Source organism: Ixodes scapularis, unplaced genomic scaffold (genome assembly GCF_016920785.2).
Source record: "Ixodes scapularis isolate PalLabHiFi unplaced genomic scaffold, ASM1692078v2 PGA_scaffold11__112_contigs__length_91849675, whole genome shotgun sequence".
Taxonomy (NCBI): Eukaryota; Metazoa; Arthropoda; class Arachnida; order Ixodida; family Ixodidae; genus Ixodes; species Ixodes scapularis.
The window spans coordinates 52,924,144-52,946,620 of NW_024609837.1; the positions used below are offsets into that span (position 1 = coordinate 52,924,144).

The window sequence follows — 22,477 nt, forward strand, 5'->3', positions numbered from 1 at the left end:
CGAGATTGCACGCCCTGGAAGCTGAATCTTCAGCTGGGGCGTGGGGGACTGCCGTGGCTTCCCATAGTCCAGAAAGGACGTCTAGGTTCCCACTGCAACCTTCACTGGTGCAGGTCCCCGCTGCACCACCTGTGCATACCCGCCTTTGCGCAAGAACGCAAAGCGACGGCGCGCTTCCGGGTAGGAGAGGTTTTCTTTGACCTTCAAGGTAAGTACGTCTTTTTCTTCTTTCCATGTCTTGCAAGATCTAGAATACGCGGGGTGTGGGTCATTACAGTTTACACAATGGGCTTCATTAGAGCAAGTATCTGCAGCGTGGTCATTTTTCCCACACTTGGCACAAGTGGCCTTACCACGGCAGTTCTGAGAGCCGTGGCCAAACCGCTGGCAGTTGAAACATCTCCGAGGGTTTGGAATATAAGGCCGAACCCTGCAGTGCAGGTACCCAGCCTTCACCGCGTCAGGAAGTGTGGTGGATTGGAAAGTTAGAACTATGTGCTTGGTTTTACGTTCTTGGCCATCACGACGCAAAGAGATGCGCCTTGCAGCAATAACTCCTTGATCAGAAAGGCCCTCAACTATTTCGGTGTCACTGCTCTCAAGAAGGTCATCCTCGGAGATAACTCCTTGGATGGAGTTTAAGGTGCGGTGAGGTGTGACCGTTACTTCGTGATCAGCTACAGTTCTCAAGGCAAGGAGGGCAGCACTCTGCTCACTTGATTCGATTTCGACGAGTAGGTCACCCGATGGCATTTTCTTGGCTTTAAATTCCTTTCCGACAACACCTTCGAGTGTTTTTGCGACAAGGAATGGAGATAATTTAGACAGCTGTTACTCACTTTCAGAGTGAAGAACCAAGAACTTCGGGAATCTGGTAGGTGTAGGTGGTGTCGTCTTTGTGGCTTGGACTTCGGTGCGGACCCTTTTCAGGGGCCGATCGAGGGAGGTTTTAGCGCGAGAACCCATAACATGGGGAGGAAGTTTCAGTGCCCGGGTGCACCGCCCACCACGGAGCCCAACAAGGGGGTAGGTAATGTGCCATAGCAAGATGGGCTTGGCTGTCACAATTACTCTACCAGTGCTGCCCGGGCACTATACCCTAGTGTGGTTGCAGGGACAGGACCTGTTTCCACTCAAGGTTGGCCCTTGCCGCCTAAGAAGGTGAAAAAGGAAGGAAGAGAGTGTAGAAGAAAAGAGAAAGAGGTGGAAGGAAAAGTGAAAGAAGGAAGAAGAGGGTAGAGGAGGCGACTGACTGAATCATCCTGGTCGGGCCAAGCCAGGACACCCGTCTACGAGAAGCAGGGGTCGAAGTGGTGTATTGCCTTGCCCGGGGGGCCCCGAAGGGTCCAAACATACCCCGGGCTCAGCTCAACCACCAGGGTCCCCTTTTCCCCGGACACGGGTTAAGCCACGCACAGCCAGACGTGGGTGGGCGAACCCACATGGCTCGGGGTTCGTAGTGACGCCACTCACCAAGCACCTACTAAAGTAGGTGCCCCCTGCGTGCGGGTATGGTGGCCCACGTAGCTGGGGTCCGTGGTGACGCAACTCACCAAGCACCTAGCACCTAAGGTGCAGGGGCCCCCTGCGGGGCTCGGGGTCCGTGGAGACGCCACTCTCCAAACCCCTGCTTTCACAGGTGCCCCCTGCGGGGTCGGCAAATCCTAAGCGCTGACATCGGTGGTACTGAGCGAAACAACGAAAAAGAGAACGAGAGAAAAGCTGGGAAAGAGAGCAGGCGGAAAGGTTAGGCGTGTTCGTTTTGCCGCGACGAGTTGAAGCATGGTTTAAGTTGCTCGAGTGCTTATCAACTTAATTGTTTTTTATACAATGCGTGATGCCGGCGTTTTATTGCTAGGTAAGTTAGAAAAGTGTTACAGGCAATGTTTTGCTGCGCGCCGCCAGCGATATGGGTCCATCGAGACCGCCCACTCATATGACTCATGTCCGCCCACTCTGCGGTTGCCGCTCCCTTATTGGGTCATGTGTACCGTGACGTCAGGGAGAGGATTCCGCTTGGCGATATCGTATCCGGCTCCCTTCTCTGCCCCGTGTCCTGGTTTGCGATCATGCTGACCTATTGTTCAGTGCCGCAATGCGAATCCCGGAAACAAGCCGGTGTCAGCGTTCACCACCCAAAGACGTCGAGGTTTAAGAAAGCATGGACAATCAAGCTAAGAATGGGAAAGGCACCGTTAAGGTCGGCAGTTGTGTGCCGCAATCCCTTCTAGGAGCGGGACCTCGTTTACCCGGTGTACAAGACGCTGCGTATGGCTGTTCCCGACGTGCTTCCTTACGTTTTCTAAGCGTGTTCGTTACTTTTACATTTATAATTAGGTTGAAAGTATCAAAAGCAATCGACGGAGGCAATTCCGCCGATGAACCTCTCCGTCCATCCAAACGACACGAGGCGACCGTGTGAGGGGTTGGCGAAAAGGCGGCGTAAGTGTTTCAGACGCTAAAATTCTGTACCTTGCATGTTCACGAGCTAGGAGAGCTCCGCTTTGAGGGAATTTCAAATGTCATTTGTATAAAAGGCCTTTGGGCGGTCGGCAAATTAGCTCATGACCCTAACACTGCGGGTGCAACACTGCATCTGCTGGCCCGCACATCCTTTAAAGCCCTGGGTTTAAAGGCCCTTCAAATGGCCGTGCTTTTATCCAACACGCCAGACATTATCTCAAATAGGCACGTCATTCCTGACATCGGCGAATATGAAGCAGTCATGGCAGATGTTAACCTAGCAAATAAAAAAATGTTTGTCGGTCAAAATCACGGAAGGTGTTTTTATGCAACAAAGCAGAGTACAGCGGTGTACGATGTGCACTCTACTCGTATATATCAACCTCGGAAACATTGGCTGAAAAACTGAATATCGAGAATCTGTGGCGTGTTTTCAGGAATAAATAAGCGAAATAATAGCTTTTTCTCTTCTACGCTTACTCCCAAGCGTGCACGTAACAAACCTTGTGTACCTTGTCGGCTCCGTAGCCTTATTAAAAAAAAGCGAAAGGTGCTTCTAAAGTACCGTAGCAGTCAACTTGCAGCCGATCCTGCCAAGCTATGCGAACTAAGTGTTTACGTGAAAACCAGTATTCAAACAGCCAAACAACTATATTTTGAAGCATTTGACGAGAGGGTGCGAAATAGCCCAAAGGAATTTTGGAGATATGTGCGGAATACTGGCAAATGTGATCCGTCGCTTAAACAGGATGATGTGTTCCGCCGCTTAAACAGGATGACAGTGTTGTGCAAAGGGGTACTGATAAGGCTCAGCTATTGAATTAATTTTTTATTCTGTGTTTAGCCCCTCTGCACAGCGAGATGTTAATTTTTGATGCGGCCTTTGTGACTAATGAGGTGCCGTCGATTACGCTCGAAGTAAAGGGAATAAGGAAGCTTTTAAATGAACTGGATGCAGGCATAACAACAGGCCCCTATAGCATTCCTCTCTGTATTGTCATGCTCTGGTATATTATGTCTGTATTTTTATGTTCTTTATGAGAAATCTTTAAGTGCTGCATCATTACCGCTAGATTGGAAGCTTGGTCGAATGGTTCCAATACACATATGAGATTCAAGGAATGTAGTCACAAATTACCGTCAAACTTCAGTGACTAGTATCGCTTGTAAGCTAACTGAGCACATTTTATACACTGGTATAATCCATCGCGTAAATTCTTCGGGAATGCTGCATCCGTGCCAGCATGGCTTTAGCCAAAGTTACTCGCGTGTGACACAGTTAACAGAGTTTGTACATGAACCGGCTGATGCTGCTCATGGCTGTGATAGTGTTGAATGCATGTTGCTATTAACAATCCCACGATTTGTTAATAGCAAAACTTTGCGGTTACCAAATTGATAAAAAGGTGGTATATTGAATACGCGAATATTTGTTTCTCCGTAAACAATACGCTGTGCTAAAAAGTTGAAAGTCCGAATGCGCTGTTGGGACATCAGGAGTTCCCGCAAGGATCTGTTCTTGGGCCGCTGTTATTAATGTCGTATTGGAACGATATCGTCAATGTTGTGTCATCTTCAGTGCGCCTTTTTGCGGACGATTGTGTTGTCTATCAAAAATACAAGAGAGTGATGACATTGTCGTTTTACAGGCAGATGTAAATGCTATTACAGATCGGTCCAAACAGTGGGCAATGAGTATTATTCTTAAAAAAACTGGTCAGATTACTTTTACTAAACGTCTTGTCTCATACCTCGGTGCTTATATAAAATGACGAACCCCGTCTTCACCACCTACGAATACAAATATATTGTGGTATTCTTAACCACGATCTTAAGTTGGAATAAGCCCGTTGATTATATTGTTTTTAAAGCCTCAAGAATGCCTGACTTCCTCTCTCGTAATTTGAAGTTTCTGCCAGCTTCCCTAAAGGAAAAACTTTATTTCTCGCATCTTCTCTCGAATTTTAAGATATGCTTGCACCATATGGGAGCCTTGCACTTCTATTAAAAAAAAGACTAATCAATAAAATGTACTAAGCGGGCTGCTCGTTTTGTTTTAAACAATTATGACAGCCGACTTAGTCTGTCACGTGCGAAACAGACTGGGATGGAGGGATTTACGCGCCAGGACGATTAGCTTTCTACTCACATTGTTTAATGGCATATTTCATTGTACGACTGGGATTAACAGCGAAAAGTACCTTCACCCGCCACGTGATATATATCGCAACGAAAGGATCACATGTATAAGGTTAAGGTATTCCGCTGTAAAACGTTTTTTCAGCCTTGGGGGTTAACATTGTTCCTAACGATATGTTTTATTTACCACTAACGTCGTAGTGTTTCGTAAACCGCATTTTTAAGGAACCTGAGCTTTGTTGTGGGACTGAAATATATATGAAATGTTATTATTTTGTTAGCTTTTGTATAACTACTCATATTTTTCATTGTCAACTTTCCCCCTACTGTATTGCCCCATGGCACTGTAGGTATCTGCATAAATAAATAAATAAAAAATCATCTGTCGGCGGACTGACGAACGAAGTGAGCACGTTGATGACATCGTCTGCGAAAGCCACCGTAGATTGCTCGAAATAGTTCATTTTTTTTTTTAGGAAAGAGGTAAGTTTATTCTTCGACATTTTTACTTCAGGCTTACACCACCTAGCCTTACCTCCGTAGTAAATACATAGCAGCGCAATACGTTGAGTTTCCGAATTTCGCTGAACATCGAAAGTGGGTTCGCGTTAGTTTACATTTGGTATTGCTGAGGGCTTCACTTCCCTATATCTTTTATCTCTTTGATTCGTTTCTGTACTTATTTTTTAATGTATAAAAAGTTTATGAAAAGCGCATAATTGATGAGTAATGATATTGTTTGATGAAGGAATTCACGCTTCAAGAGCTTCAAGCCCTCCATTTCTGATTCGTAGTTTTGACCTGAATGCAGTTTTTTTACGTAAGCATGCCAGGCTTTAGTTCTTAAATGCAAGAGATGCAAGACGGAGAGAACGGTTGGTGACTCCACGAGAGGGTTCGAACTTTATTCTGTATGCTTTAACCTTGCCAATCTTAGACGCCAGGGGCGATGTTATTAACCTTCTCAGTGATGTTTCATAGGAAGCTAGTTTACCTATCTCATCGGTGTTACTTTTCAACCCTAGTTGCCGGTAAGTTAGTATAGAACACAACAATTCTTTACCGGTGCTTACACTTAATTACACAGTAGTGGGAAATCACCTTAACATTTTTCATTATGGAACATTGCTATTATATACATATTTGATTCCCCGCACAAGCGAGATAACTACGCCGGGACAATTACCGTATTTTCAGGACTATAGTCCGTGTACTACACAAATTTAAAAGTTGAAATTTTGCCCGGTTCAGACCGTCTACAGGCGCGGGCTCTAGAGTTTTTTTTTGTTTTTTTTTTTTGTTTTTTTCTCTATATTGTTCACTGTGACAAGACGGGAACAATTTTATGAATGAAAGAGTATATTAATGGTGATTTATATACGATACAAGCTTCTTTTTTTGTGAGCTGATAAAGTAGACATTTGTCAAGGCGTGATGTGTATGATAAGTTTTACGTTCGGATTAAGCACTAAGTTGGTAAGTGCGGACTATGCGCTGGGTGCGGATTATCTAAGCAAAATCTTTCATTTTTGACCCCAAGTTTGCCGCTGCGGACTACACACCGGATGGGGACTATAGTCCGGAAATGGCGGTAATCGATTAACCATTACCATTCATCGAATAATTTTTTAATCGGTAAATTTACCGATTACTGATTTACCGGCTAACGTTTAGCCAGTAAATTGGATGAGGCTTATGTTCAACATTTCTGAAGGAAATTAAAAATAATTGTTTTACTACTTAATGCATATTTATGCATTTAAGGAGGCATCATTGTTATATTCCGGGGCAAAACACTTTATGATACCTTATGATAGTAATCCAGAAGTATTACCAGACTTATATTCATTCTAAAAAATATTTTGTAATCGAAATAGCTGCCTAGTTTTTTAGGGAGTCAGTTCTTAAATGAGAATGCATATTCTACCATGGATGGCATATTAAGATATAATAAAAATAAACATTTGTTGTTTTGACACAGTTTACTTATTGTGCTCGGTGGTCAATGGAACCGGTCAATCAATTAATTAAGTAAAAAAACAGCGATTAATTAGAATAAACATTCAAGGGATGATATGCCCTTCAAGAGAATGTTTGTTTTAGTAAATATGCGATGATTTCAGCATTATGTACGCACCTTAAGTAGTCCTCCATCGATTGTGTCAAATTGTCCGGTTTTTGGTGCACATAGGGTACTTTAACCGGGTTTACACTGAAAGATGAACAGCGGTTAAGCATAAACTGTTCGCAGAGGTCTTTAAGCCACAACCACGTATATCCTGTCAACTGCTGACAGGACGTAGTGGCGTTATCTGGCCTACTTTATTTTTATTTCACATTATTAGTTAATGGCGAAGAAAAGACGGAGTTTGTTCATACTAAAAGTTAGGCCCGAAGATCAATGCATTTTAGATGCAAGTGGTATTTCTTATAAAACAAAATAAGTATAATATACACGTATTTGAAAAACCGGAGAAGACGGACGAAAAAGGGGACAAACACAAAACGTCTGAAACGCAGCAACTAAACTTTATTGACACAACCGCTTATATATCATTTGTCACACGTCCGTCTCCTGGAATTGGCACACGTCTTTGTGACCTTCAATCGCGGTAAAGACCTCCTCTCGCACAAAACAATGGTGCAGGCAACACCTCAAAACAAAACAACCTTGCCAAAGCGCTCCCTCATCTATTCGTTCCCAGGTCCCACACTGCCGCCTGATATGACAAACAGCAACCCATTACCAAAAGCTAAAAAATAACTATTACAACAACATAAAACATTTGGGTCACTCCATCTAGTGGTATTGACGGTTGGCTGACAATTCCCTACAGACACAATTCTGATTGTATCCTTGAGGATCCTTTTTGCATAATCTTTTTCTTTGCTTACCACCACAGTTCTTTTCTAATCAGGCAAGCAATTATTGCATTCCTGCACAGTTTAGGGATCTCAGAATTCGGAGATCTGTCCCACGAAAACTCACAGGTCATTGGGATATACACTACTGTAACCTGGCAATCAACGGTGGCTTCCCTATGCCGTTTTTGACAATCCTGTGCTCCACCCACTAACAATGTAAGCCTGTTTAATTTAGAGTCGAAAGAGATAATCACCCTCACCCGGAATCTCCCGGCTATCACCAGCAGTTTGTGTGAAAAATTAGGGGAAAATGGAATGCTCACGACCTTGTCTGGTTTCTTCCTTTTTTTCCGCACCATTTCTCCGATTCTCTCCAAGCACTTCCTTGCGACCCGCTCCACATTGTTACCCTTATCGGCCGTAGTTTCCGCTTTATTCAAATATGTATAACATCAACCAGCTTGCCTGTTCACTTACTCTTTCTTCGATATAATTAAGCTTCTCAATTAGTTATGAATTTTAATGTTTCTGCTGACATCTTAAAAGTCAGTTTTGTGTTCATAACACAAAAATGAATAATTCTAGTTTCTCAGAACAATTTTTTTAAATAAGCAAATGACGACTGATAAGTTCTTGTTGATAAGACTTTAGAGGGCCGTGTCATGTCGTCGCTGACATTGTTTTAACTTTACTAATATTGCTCTCTCTCTCTCTCTACATACAGGGTATTATTCCACGTAAATTGAGACAAGGTTTAAAAATATCTTGGTGTATTTTAGGAAGACAAAACGAAACGAATATAAGTGAGGCTATTTTTTTGTGTTTTACCTAGTAAAATAAGAATTAATATAATTAATAAACTAAAGTTTCAATGACAAAGTTGTAGAGCGTCTTCAGAAACATCCAATTCAGTGGTTATATCAAGAAACCTCTAAGACTGTTCGTTTTCCAGGGCTTCCAAAAGAGCTAGCAAATTATGAGAAGAAAAAAAAATGAGACAGAAGCGCGTATACTTTAAACGCGCCTTGTCAACTGTTTTCCATTCAGCGTCAGGGTCAAGTTTATTCAAGCCACGACTGAGGGCGCTCCATTACAAGGTGCACATGCGCAAAATCACACGTTTATTATTATTTTTTTTTTATGGTGCGCAAACTTTATATTTGTTAACGTGTCTTACGCTTTCGGGGACTGATTTTTAACTACTGGTTGATTTTTAATTTTATATTTACTACCTCATTTACAGTTTACTGATACGAAATTTAGGAATCCTTTCTCTGCATCTGAACTCTTAATTAGCTAACCGTAATGCGTGCCGCGCGTCTTTCTCTTCGCTGCGCTCTCGGCCAAGTCACTACGAGTACAAAGTACATCGTCTAAAATTTTCGTAAAACTTTGTAAGTATGCAATTTTGTCCACAAACGTGTGTAGACTATCTAATTTAAATGAAAAAGCCAAAAACGAGGAACATGCGTAGTCTACTATGGTTCATACGCACCTGTCCCTGATCATTTCGGCCAGCATATTGCTGATGTCGTAATGATGGTGTGCATCGTATGCTAAGATCATGGTTACGACACCGTCGCACAACGTCTTCTGCGAGGAATATCCTGAAATATACGCGTTATGTTATTTCCCGTTGCTTCTTTCAACAATCTACTCTTTCCCCATATATAACGTCATTTTGCAAAGGTTCCTTAAACTGACACTGTAATGAATAGAAACAAATTTAAAGGGCTTAGATGGGACAAGTAGTTTATGAAACATTTTTTGCGGAAAGAAATATTTAAATAAATTACCGTAATAGTTATGTTACTAGGCGATATTCAGGTCGAAGTTGCTCCGCTCTATCCTTCGTTCACTCCTAAGCTGAGACTGCGGGGGAAGGTACAAGCGCTTTGGACCTGCCATACGTCAATCCTTCGCCACGCGATCACGCTCTCGGTCAAATCCTCGCGCGAATGGATGTTTGTTGTAAAATTGTTTCTTCCTGACGGGGTAGTCCTTTACTAGACATATTTTTGTACGTTTCAGAAACAAACAATGTGCGTGAAGTCAATATTGGTTAGAAAGAAAATATCACGAGATCGCCTTTTGTAGCGTAAGCTACACCGGCGGTGGTTAAGCAGTAGCGTGGCTCGCATAATGAGCCGTGCTTTGTGCTGCGCATGCGCGAGGAGCGGTGAGGTCACACGGCGCAAAGCAAGCGCGCCGGAGCCGCCGCCGCCGCGCGCGCCTCGCCGGTCTGCGCATTCCAGAGGAGTGACGTCATAGCCGCGCAGACGCGCTGGCGCCGCCGCGTGCCCAGCTGTGCGCCTCCGTTGCGCAGTAGGCAAGTCTGACGCTGCACCGGAGTCGCTTGATAGCGCCTCTCATTTTGTGCGCCTAAGCTCACGCTACGTATATCCTGGCATAGCCGAGCTAAGCCACCGCAATTTTTTTCCTTCGGTTTCGGACGATAAGAAACATGGCTACCGGCGTTTGCGGCAGGGGGTTTATAAACCGCTAACATTGAGTAACTGGCTCAGTTAGTCTACTTTTATGAGTGAGTTGCTTTCCGTTCATCGAGATGTTCAGAGGAAGATCTCAAATCACGTAATTTGCAGCAAACTGTCAAGTATAGGACTTCGGAAGCGCTCTACGGGTGCTGGTTTTCGTAGCCGAATTGGCGTAAGCCTAGGATCACATGTCAACTGTTTTGCTTGATTTGTTCGTTTGCGCGTTTCTATGTTGAATAAACGTGTCGGTTCCCGTAAAAGCGGTCAGTTACTTTGAGAATTTCGCAGCCGTGGTGATGGCGACCATGATTTTAGTACGGATAGGTAACCCGAACAGGTAAGAATTGAGAGTAGGGCTGGGCAATTGATCGATTAACCTACCTATTAATCGATTAAGGCTTTAATCGCGATTAATTTTTTACCGGTTAACCGGTAATTAGTGTTTTAACGAACCAAAATAAAATAAAGAGTAAACGGTTTCACCACGCAGACGTGGACGAGAACACCTGTATGAGGGGTAAACTCTATGTCAAAATATAGTGTAAAGTAAACTCTAGGGGCAAGATTTGTAGATCCTGAGAAGTGCAGAAGGTTAAACGTGTAGTTTAGCGCAACAGAGACTAAAGTTTAAACAATTAAAGGAGGCTGCTCTTGCCGGATAATATCAACGAACCTCTTTACCTCATGCAGCTGAAGTAATAATATGTGAGTGTAAGTACCTTTGAACTGTTCTTAACCACACATCAAGGTTGATTCATAATAAAAATTGCATATTTCGTCTTTTATCTCATATTAAGAACATGCAAAAACAGAAAACACATATTAATTTTGACTTTTTTAAAAATATTATGCATAAAAATTAACATGACCGATTAATCGATTAATTAATCGATTAAAGGGTTGCGATTAATCGGGTTAAAACTTTTAATCGACGCCCAGCCCTAATTGAGAGTCATTTGGTTGGAAGCAATTGGCTGTTCGCCTCGCATCAAGTTTTTCCAGGTATTTGTTATTTAACGTTAAAGCGCACAGAAGAAAAAGAAAATCACTCATGGACACGGACACGCTAAAAATAATAGTTGCTCAGCGCTGAACTCACAACTCTCGGTTTGTACTGGTTATCTCTTCGCTGTATTTACACTGAACAACTCCTTTTCTGTGCACTACAAGCAAAATTACAAATTAAAAACTGAAATTTTTTACAATATTTATAAAATTCCCCGACAAATAAATACAAAACAAAAAGAACGCTGACAGGTGTCAGCAGCCCATCTATAACTCTTCCAAAAATTGAACTTGAATATTCGGCCAAAGGGTTTCTCATGCAGCAACGGTAAGAATCTTTTAACAATATTAATTTTAATTTTTCAATTTCACTTTTTCATTTTTTAACCCTAATTTGTGCTCTTATTTTTCATTTTTGTGATTTTTGTAAGGAATTTTTTTTTTCGATTGGAATCTCGTTCTTAGTGCGTCTGAAGATGAGTTGTTCATTGTAAGTAGTAGAAGAAGATAGCCAATACAAACTAAGGCGTTGGGCGACTGTGCTATACAGGGTGTCTTAAGTCACCAGGCTCGATCTAAAATGGGCCGTACAAATCGGCGCCTGCGCGTAGAAATCTAAACTTTTCGTCGAAGGTGTATTTCACAGGTCGTTGTTTTTTCAAGTAAAATTACAAAGCCTATCTCCCTTTCTGTAAAAACTAGGGTCGAGAAATTTGCCAGGGTCAACGGCGGGCGGCGACGCAAGCAAACAAGTCGAGTGGCGGGGCGCGTTTGGCTCACGTACTGATAGATGGCGTCGGTAACAGGGTCGGAAAGTGTAGCCGGCCAGCTATTGAAAGTAGACAACATGGAGACAAAATCCGTCGGCAGCAAAAGCGCCGTCGTTATGCAGCCGCATTTTTTTACTCCGGTTTGGTACATTACAAAAAGATTATGTTCATTTTAGTAGACCACGGTCGTCGCGAGCAGTCTCGATAAGGACGTGGCGCCATCTATCAATACGTGTGCCAAACGCGTCCCGCCACTCGACTTGGCTATCTGCGTCGCCGCCCGCCGTGGGTGCTGGCTAGTTTTTTGGCCCCAGTTTTTACAGAATGGAAGCTACGCTTTGCAATTCGTATGAAAAAAACGACCTATGAAATACACCATTGACAAAAAGTTTAGATTTCTACGGGCAGGCGCCGATTTTTACGGCCTATTTTAGATCGAGCCTGGTGGCTTCAGACGCCCCATATTGTAGTGTGCCTGCAACCATAAGTTTTTTTTGTTTGTTTTTGTTTTTGCATTTAACGTTAATTAACAGCAACCACCAACTCGCCCAGTCAGCTTCCCTAACACGTCCAGGTATGTTTCAGTCATTTTCCTCCTGAAGGCCAGCTGTCAAATTTTGAGCAGTGCACCTGGCTTTCGAAAGCGAACATCTTTAGGTCGTGTTACAATTGTGCGGCATCACGCTCACCCACCTTGACAGCGGATGCTATGCAGGAGAGCAGCAAGAACAGAAAAACTAAAAGGTCTACGTATTCATTTTCTTGACTTTTTTGTACTGTTTGATAGCCTTATACCGCACACCAGAAGACGCTGACAGACGATTAAATTGGACCGTTGATCGTGCATGATGGAACGCTAGAACGCCGCTTTCATGGTCGCGTCTTGCAAGCGTTGCAGACGGTTTTAGACGGAATAGTAGGCTAACGCAAGCAATGGCGGACGCCGATGTGTCGCTTCCATGGCCGGGTCTTATAAACGTTTCAGGTGGCAATAGATTGTGTTCTAATAGCCGACGATGTCGTAAGCTGCGACTCGTCTGCCCGCACGACTAGCAGACGGTGTCAGACTCCAGACTAGACTCGCCGGACGTCGCGACAGGAAGACATTAGGTTTGCAAACGTGTTCAGCCTAGCAGCCCAGCCAATCCAGCAGTAGTGGGTGGGGCCACCGTTTTGTGGCATAGAGTTAATATTAGGGCTATGCGTGGATCGAACATTTTAATCCAATTAATCGTCAAATTTTAATTGACTAATTAATCGATTAATCCGTTTAGCTTATTCCCACGCAGAATACTTTTTAAAGAGTCAAATCTAATTTTATTTTGCCTTTGATGAATAGGTGATAAACGGCACAATGTACAATTTCGGATTTTAAATAAACCTTGATATGTAGTTGAGGACATTGAAACTACACATACACTCACAAATTATTACTTTAGCCAAAGAGGTAAAGAGGTTCGTTGATATTCTCAGGCAATGCGCACTCCCTTGATAGTTCACAAGAGACTGCTGTCCTAAACGGAAACTCGCACGCCGTTGAAGTGGCCCGGACACGTATAACCTTCTCCACTTGTTCCGAGTCACAAATTTCGCCCCTACAGTTTACTTTAAGTCAAAATCTCACCAAACGTTAGCCTTCATACAGATGTACTCGTCCAGGTCTACGTGATAAAAGCGTTAAATTTATAGCTTTTTTGTTATTTGTGAAAATTTAACCCTTTAAAACAATTAATCGCTATTAAATAATTAATTAATTAATCGGTAGGTTAATCGATAAAATCCCCAGCCCTAGTTAATATAATAATTTAGAGGGAGAACCGCCATGCATTCTGGCCGCTTCGGACAGGCGGGGCGTAGAGGTGGACATTGGTGGTCCCAATGGGGGTCCCATTGGGCTCGTATTGCTGGCAACGCCTTAATATCCAAAAAGAGGCACCATAACATCACCTGTATTGTCTGTATCCAGCTGAATCCTAGCTTACTTTGCACAAAAACACCGCGTCGCGCATGGTATTAAAATAAATAAATTTGACAATCACTCGAGCAACTTATACTCGTCACAGGAAAACGAGATTCGCCAAACCAGTCGTCTTTATTTCAGTGCTTTCTGGTTCCTTTGTTTCTCGTTCTTTCTTGAAACCGATGTCAGCGCTCGGGACTTGTCGGGTTCATAACCCCCCCCCCCCCCCACACACACACACTTGTTTTGTGGGCGGGGTCCAAAGCGGGTGGCTAACGTCACCTAAATTCCTCCTAGCGTCAGGAATACTACGCAAAAAAATGTATTTTTTCATGATATTTTTTTGTTTCTTTTGTAAAATGCGTGTGTAGTGTAAGCCCTTTAAAGAAATATTTTCTTATATCTTTGTTTCTTAAATGAGTAAAAGTAAATAAATAAATAAATAAACAAATAAAAGTAGTCGGAATCTGATCACAAATGCTTTAATTGCAGTTCCGGAAAATTTAGTTAATATCTGCTATTTATGGAACACAAGCCTTTAGTTACACCTCTTGTTTCAACGAAGACTTTAAAAAACCATTAAAAATAGGGTTGCGGAGAAAAAAAAAGTATTGTTGAGAAGCAGTTTTTTTTTCATGGCGGACGTCAGAAATTACAGGAATTTACGAAATATGTGAAAAATTACCTTAAATTCACTAATTAATTTTTATTTAAAAAATAAACATGGTTCCAATTATAATCTTCATCACAAGCTTCGATAACCACAGAATACATACGTTTTAGAGGGATATAAGTCATATACAACATTTTACAACGTAAAAAAAAATAGCTTGGGACACGTTTCTAGGTTTCCGCAAGTCTTAGTTTCCTATCAGAGCGCAAGCTTGCACCAGCCGTCCTGCCTCCACGTCGCCGAGACTCGTAGCTTGCGTGCGTGCGATTAAAAACCGCACGCATTAAGATCGCCGAAGCACTCGCAATATTTGATTATTACATTGGGAGTCTTGACGATACCTAAAAATCGCGGGCTAAACTTTTCGCGGTGGACGTGAAACATATTCAACAAGCGAAAACAAGAAATATTTAAACATTAAGTTCGAAATAATGGCTCTTGTAATAACTGAAGACATATGCACTCACCGTAACCTTTCCTTACTTGATCTCCATTGTAGATTTCATAGCTAGAAAATCAGGAATGTTAGCTTCGGGATAGCGGTCGGTGTGGAATCTCTATGCTAGTTTATTCTTACCCTGTTACGAGGCAAATGATGTCAGGATGAATATTCTTCTCATTGAAATGAGAGTTTAGGTTATAAATTGTTCCGTCCAGGTATATATAGGGATAACGGTTATTATCTTTCATCAAAGTTTCCAGTTGACTGTCATTTTTCTAGATACAAACAATTGAAACACAGTTTTTTAATAAAAATGTATTTCTTATGAAATTGTATATTGTGCAGATAAAAACAGCCTCTTCCTTGAAAAGTGTTGTTAATAGACTTAAATTTACTGGAATACGGAATACGAAGGTTTAAAGCAAACGAACTGTTTTATTCACGTGCTGTGACCCTTGAGGCGTAAACTATGCAATTCCTAGCTTCAGAACAAACGTAACGAAGAGTTGATACTTTTATTAAATACATCGGGGAACCGGTTCTTTAATTTGTTCAAGACAAGTGAGGTATATTGTGACTAAGTGAGGGTTAAATCAACTATTATCTAGCTTATGATGTTGGAAATGCTGTTGTTGGATTTAGTTTGACTTTTAGAGGGCTCGCTGGAAAACCATAAATACGCTTACATAATGTTTAATATTATATTTAATTTGATAATAAATGGCATACCTCAAGAGCTCTGTATTTAAGAAGGGTGCTAATTCCTACAATGAGCCGCCATTATGATGTCCTTCAGCTAAGAATTTAACTTCTCTTGCTGCCAAGAGATCTCAGGAGAGTGTTTTTATAACGTGTGCTTGATTAACGCCATGGTAACAATGCAGTTTCTTACAATATATTTGGTCCTGCTGTCAAGAATGGTTTTGAGTTCAAAGAAATCCTTCAGAAATTGTTGTGCCTGTAAAAATGAATTACACCAAGTTAAGGTTAGATATTGATAAGATAGAAACAATTTGAGCGTACTATTTATGAGATATTATGAAGCATTTCTTGGAGGGACTGTTTTGATATTGAATGATAATGTTAAGCACGTTAATTAATATGTCACTAAACACTACATAATGAAACTATCTAGGTTTATCTGCTATACGTCAGTGCTATATAGTTTTCTAATAATAATAATAATAATAATAATTGATTTTCTGATAGTGTCCCAAAACAGGCATAACTAACCTTCTTATTGGAATTCTGAGAACAAAAAGAAAAAAAAAAGAGACCAAACTAAGCTACAGCTGCGCAATTCGCAAGCCGAGCAACACATGCGGTAGAGTTGATTGACTATGTTACTGTAGAAGAGTTATGGTGTTGTCTAATGATCATGTAGACGGTTATTATTACGCGCAATTAGCGGAATTAATATTTCCCCACACTTAAAATATAAATTTTCTAAGCTATAAAATTTAATGGAAAATAACTATAAATCCTGGCATGATTTAAACAAGTGCAAGTAATGAAAGCCAGAAAACTGCTAAATTGAATTTTGACCATATGTTATCAATACACTTTATTATGGAATTTATGACGCATCTGCAAAACGCACTACAATGATGCTTTGAGGAGTACACACCAATTTGCTACTATTAATCGGTAAATCAAATACTGAAGACGACGTTAAATATTATGCAGAATGTTAACCAGAATTATGCCGCATTGAGTGAATTGTATCTATTCGCTTCCACAGTCTTATATTTTGATTCTAACAAGGGGGCCTTGTCTAGTTCGCTGTGCGTGGGGGTTGAACTGCGCAATTGAAATTCGTTGATTTTTGGACGCTCTGAAAGTCCTTACCTATATATATATATATATATATATATATTCATCGTCCTACTGCAGCTCCCACTGAAACGTTTTTGTATGCGTCATATCTTGACGCGGAGAAAGCTTCTAAAATTGACCTCGCAGGTAAATTTTTTTGTTATCGTATTTCGCACTCTGACTAAAGGCTCTGTTACACAACGACGTCGAGCGAATCAAACGCGCCATAGCGAAGCGTGCACAGGTGCTGATTTGTGGAAGATATCGAGTTGCTGCTCGCCGGCCAATGAAAGGCGCACGTTCTGCGGTACGCTCCATCCGCTGCCCTCAATATGGGAGTATAACAGAGTCTTAAGAGCAGACTTGTTCCTATCTCAAATGCTTTACTCAATATACTGTATTTCAAATACTCTTTGAAGTATCTTGGTATCTTGCAGATAATTTCCATCGAGAGTGTTTGATACTCTATCTTAATTACATTTCTGAGTATCTTGTACTCATTATCTGAGATACATTTTTGACATTCCGCCATTTTCCAAGTTTTTCGGATGAAGTGGTGTGGGCGTGGCACGGGGAAACGTGGACATTCTTTCGAGCAACCAAATCCTGCTGCTAGCTCCGATTAGCTACGGTGCCTTAGATTGCGCTCGCGAAAAAATCACTTTTGTGCCGATTGTGACTCATATTTCATCCCAAAATTCGTACAATGAAGTTTTTCTCCTAGCCCCCTCAAAGGCTTCTTTTGTTCTTTAGAGTTTCCCCCGAAAAATCTTCAAACGCAAGGGGTGGTTTTAGGGAAGTAAAGATAGTCAAACTGAGGCGCAACGCAGACCGGGAGACGACCTACGAAACCTATGCAGACTTGAGTGCCAAGAAAATACAAAAAAAAAAGAGAATATGAAGTGGACAAAAATTTTCTTTGTTTTGCTTTTTGTATAGTTGTCCCAGCTACGGCAGAACGTCAAAGCATTTATTTTTCTTTTGTAGTTAAACGATGCTTCTAAAGTGCGCCGCAGGACGTGATATTCAGCGATGTCACTATTGGCGAGGCGCTCTGACCCGTTTGTTGCCCCCTAACCTCGGTGTTTACCCAATACAAGGCCTGTACACATGCCCACAAGCCTTGTGTGAATGTTTATGTCATCTTTAATAGAGCGCGGGGAACAGTGTAATGTAAAAATACTAACAATAAGCGAAGTGACGTCAAGTGCCGGATATCTCCCGAAAGCAGTCGTCAGAGGATGCGAGCTTGACCCCCTTGGGCTTTTGTGCTGAGCTGGCCACCTTGCATGCTACATTGTTCATGCAGGCCGGAGTGGTAACAAAAGAGACCCTCCTCCCCATCACCGAAGAACACGAACTCTAGCCGAACGCTAACCCCGTGTTCGGGTATGTCAGCCGAGCGCCGAGTCATTGTATTAGTTGTCTCGATCCGTGTAGCTCTAAAGTTGACCGCTTGCGACGCCACGGTCTGAATCCCCAATAGCTAAAGCAACTTCTTTCTTGTTGTCCCGGAAATGTTTTATAACTAGGATTCCGTGTTTTATGAGTTTATTGCTCGTGAAATTCGGAGGGTGTTTTTCGGAGTTTAATTTTCGCTGGGGATTCGGGGTTTATCGGAGTTTATTCTTGTCGGATACCCAATTCTTTAAAATTCTGATATTTTTTTTTTTTTTACTGCGTAGAGTTAAAATAATAATTAAAAAACAAAATAAATAAGGTCCGGGTACCATCACCGCTTGTCCCGAAGGAACCTCGACGTGTTTAAAGGCAAGCCCCTCTTGACAGTAGCTTTAGATTTCAAAGGAAACTGAAGTGAAATCTCTTCGGGATCACTGACCCTGTGCTTTGATAAAGTTTAGTTGTAAAACTCCGTCTTTTTTGCTGTTTATTTGGTCGCTATGACCTCAAAATTCTGAGCTTTTCGGATAAATCCCAATTGACGGATAATATACCGGCGAGTGTTTTTTCGAATTTTTTTTCGGATTTATCCGAAATCACGGAACCCTATTTAGAACATGTATCAGTGATTGCCACGCGCGTTGCCGAGCGAGCGCATGGCCAAAATGGTTACCGCGCTTGTCGCGCGGAGGCTCCGGGTTCCATACCAGGGAGCGAACTACTCTTTTATTTACTCTTTCAACATGACATTCTCGTAAGTTCGAGAACCTTGTCCTCTGATTGAGTTACGAGTGTTCTACGCGCCGAACGTTCTACGCCAAATGTTCCAGAATCCCACGGGGGTGCAAAAGGTGCTCCGAGTGGCGGTCCGGAGTCTCCCCCCAGCTCTCGATCCAGCTCTTTCGCCGACATCGACGCCTGCGACGCTAGCCTTTCTCTATTGTTTTGTGCACAAGTTCGCCCCCTTACACTTTTAGCTTCTTCGGTTATTCGCTGCCTTATCATTTCTCGTTCGTGACAATATCCTGCTTCTTATGCGTGCTAATAAACCATTCTGGTAAGCCAGATTTGCGCAGCTGTATAATTGTCTTTGTGACTGACGTCGATACAAATCACGCAATGCGGAAGTATTTTCAAAAGTAATTGAATTACAATTCTAAGTATTTGTACTCTACTCAAGATACTTTAAACTGCAAGTAACTTGAGTAGTATTTTAAATACCTTATTAAGCAGGTATTTAGTAACTTAACTTAAATACTTTTCTCCAGTATTTTGTCCAACACTGCTTAAGAGCCATGTGTTTCCGAAGAAATAGTGCTAATCATGCGTTGCGGCAGCATGGCTATGTTCAGAACAATATGCCGTGGAAACAGCTCATAAACTGGGCGCTTACAGTTTACAACAAAATATACCCATGTTAGTTAGGTTTTTGTTATTTATAATTGTAGAGGAGCTTTTTGCTTTGAATTCACAAGAAAAATGGCATCCGTCTGCTAACTGCACACCCTCTGACTAGCGCAACAACCGTCACATCAGTCGCGCCAAAACCAGGCAACGTTTTAAAATCCCAAATGGCGCGCGCTTTTTAGTGCTGTAACGGTAAGTGCATGATATCTTTGTTCCCAATAAAACACATTAAACAGACACAAAACAAATAAAACCTATGGTTCGCCGTGTAAGTTCAGCGACATGTCGTCCGCTTTTGGCGCCACGGGGCGGCAGCTGTGTTGCCGTAAGCCACTGTAGGGAAGGCTCCTTATGCTGTCGGGCTCGCGGCCAACATCGGTTCTTGTGTTAATCCTAGGGTACGTGGTTAGCAGAGGGGCTCCGTAGGCAAAAGAAAACCAGTTGCATAATTTTTTCTATTTTACTCAGGTAAGTTTGTGTTTTCAAATTTTGATGCGATGCTTGCACTACCTTCAGGCACCTCTGTGGTCAGTAGTAGCGAGATACGCTATCAGGTCGATTTATGCGGTCAACTAAATATTTTCACCCGAGTTCGGGGGCACGCTGTAGATTATAGTGACCTCGTTGACAACATGGTAACACAAAATAACCTAGATATTTTCAGCGCGAAGCGACTAGTTATTAACTTTGTTTCTGTTGTTAAGTGCATTGTATGACATGAATTCTTGAGTATGATTTCACCAATGCTGTGTATCTGTGTGAGGCTGAGGACCAGTCAAGTTGCTTGTATAGCTTTTTTCTTCAGCTCCCAACTTACTCGTATGATGATTAAAGTTACTATTATTATTATACAGGGTGTGCGAAAGCAAACAAGAACAATAATGGCCGAAGTTCAGGGGGGAGCATGTTACTGCCGATTGGCTATTGTTCTTGCTCTTTTCTAAGGGCCCTCAGGGAGCAGCGTATACTTAATAAAGTCTCATTGCCAAGGACCAAAATGCGGTACCTTCTAAAATTTACATCTACGGGATCCACATCCCTTTCTGTTCCCTTGAGTGAAAAGAAAGTGCACTTGTTCCTCAAGGAAACAACAAATCTGCCGAAGGTGTCGTGGGCGCAACTTCAGCACTACCTATTCGGCTCCCCGGTTTCATATACCTGAAAACGACTTAATACCTTGTAATCCCTTCCCTAAACGCGATCATCTACTTCGTGAACGGCAAGGCATCGGCGGTGGGCACCTACCTCGCCCAGGCGCTGAATATACGCGCGCAGCTTCCCTGCAGGGGTCGTTAAAACCGGCTCTTGGTTGTAGCAGACAATCCTCCGAAAGATTTTAACACCCTTCCTTTAGCGCGACTCGAGTCTCTGCAATGTACACTTTCTAGTGTTTTCACTTTCTTGCTTCGGTATTTAAGGTTTCTTTCCCAGATCACCGTGCACTGCATTTGTACGTGCCGTAATGGCCCATCGTTGTACGAAGATGGTCGGTCGAGGAGCCGTGGCCCCGACGCCGCATTTTTGCTTCTGTCGATTTGCGCCACCTGTCAGAAGTATATCGAAGTAGGCTAGCTTTGTCTGCCAGTGCCGTCGCCTGCGATCACCCAGGCTCGGTGGTACTGGTGGCGTCCCTTGTCTTGAGAAAATTAAAATAACTTCACTTGTGACATTTTTCTCGTGCGGTTACTCATCGGCAACTCTAAAGCACGACACCGGGACATTTCTAGGGTGTAGGTCTCACGAAATTTCTCTCTAGTTTAAGGAACCATGAAACGATTTTGATGTGGAATTTCATCCACTGCGCGTCGTAAAAGGTGTGAAAAGAAAATCAAAACACAAAATAGAGAGGCAAAAATAAATTTCGCTATAGAACTTTTAAAATAAAAGCGGACTTTTTTCTACCCTCTTCGGAAGCTCTTTGCCTTTTCACAGCCGTGCATCCGCGGTGGCACGGCACGTCACCCAAATCCTCTTCGCCTATTGCAGGGGTGGCCAGGCTGACCCGGCCTGTGAGCCGCAAACAAAACCACGAAACTTCCAAGAGCCGCAGGGGGGGGGGGGGGGGGGGGGGGGAAGGGAGGGGGGGGGGGGGTCAAACGTTTGTCCAGAGCAATAAACGAAACTCGGACTACTTTCAATCCATCCGAGTCAAAAGCGGTCAAACTGCACGTAAGATAGCTGTAGCACAAGACTACCAAACCGCAACCTGTCTTTCGAATTAAAACGCGTTCCATTTCCCCTTTTGGGGAAGTGCTCGTCTGACCAGGAGGAAGGCAGGGGAGTGTGTGTGTGGGAGCCTCGAGCCGCACTTTAACACGTGAAGATCCGCATGCGGCTCGCGAGCCGCAGCTTGGCCACCCCTGGACTATTGGATCAGGGCCTCTTACCAGCACTGCGATCATAAGCAATAAATCGCCGGCGAATATTTAATAAAAGTTTTGTTAAAGATTATTCTGATCCACATTTTGCAGAATAATTAGCGTTGTGAAGGAAATTGACGAATTTTATAATGCCCAGAGCTATGCGCCATCCGTCGTATGGTAAACGAAGCAAGAGAAGGACAAGACTGCGCTTACACTGTTTCGTGCTGTTTTGCCGAAAGACATGGTGTCGGTGGTGATCTTCGACGTGGTCGGCGTGGTGAAAGCTCATTGTTCCGCGTAAAGCACTATCCTTGACTGAATTCGCGTCGCGTGACGCGATGATACCCAGTGTGTCTTACAAAGAAAGATCCATCTACCCGTGCGGTGATGTTGTGGCGGCACCTTTAAGACAGCAGAAACGCTCGTGCCGCCATCTTTATTTTCTTCGACTACAGTGATGCTTTCTTAGCATTTGTCTTCTCGAACATCGCCCCTATTTCTTATTTTGCGCATTCCATGCGAGTGATCAAGCTCAAGATATTACTGGTGTGTACTGTATTTGAAGGTGTGTATGAAGGATGATAATTTTGACGCGGTTTTATCATCCGAGAAAAGTGACTAGTGTTAGCATTCCTTGAACGATCCAACGTCTTTGTCATCAAGAAATCATTTCGACGTT

General features: G+C 42.7%; 1 protein-coding gene across 1 annotated transcript in view; it reads right to left on the reverse strand.

The window, feature by feature from the left end:
* LOC115333086 overlaps window positions 1–22,477 on the reverse strand; it is a 54,051-nt gene that overhangs the window by 19,305 nt on the left and 12,269 nt on the right. The window contains exons 3-7 of the mRNA XM_042289104.1: window positions 15,705–15,770; window positions 14,948–15,087; window positions 14,838–14,878; window positions 8,963–9,074; window positions 6,740–6,814 (exon numbers count right to left, since the gene is read on the reverse strand). Coding sequence (XP_042145038.1) covers window positions 6,740–6,814; window positions 8,963–9,074; window positions 14,838–14,878; window positions 14,948–15,087; window positions 15,705–15,770 — 434 coding nt within the window. The remainder of the gene's footprint in view (window positions 1–6,739; window positions 6,815–8,962; window positions 9,075–14,837; window positions 14,879–14,947; window positions 15,088–15,704; window positions 15,771–22,477) is intronic.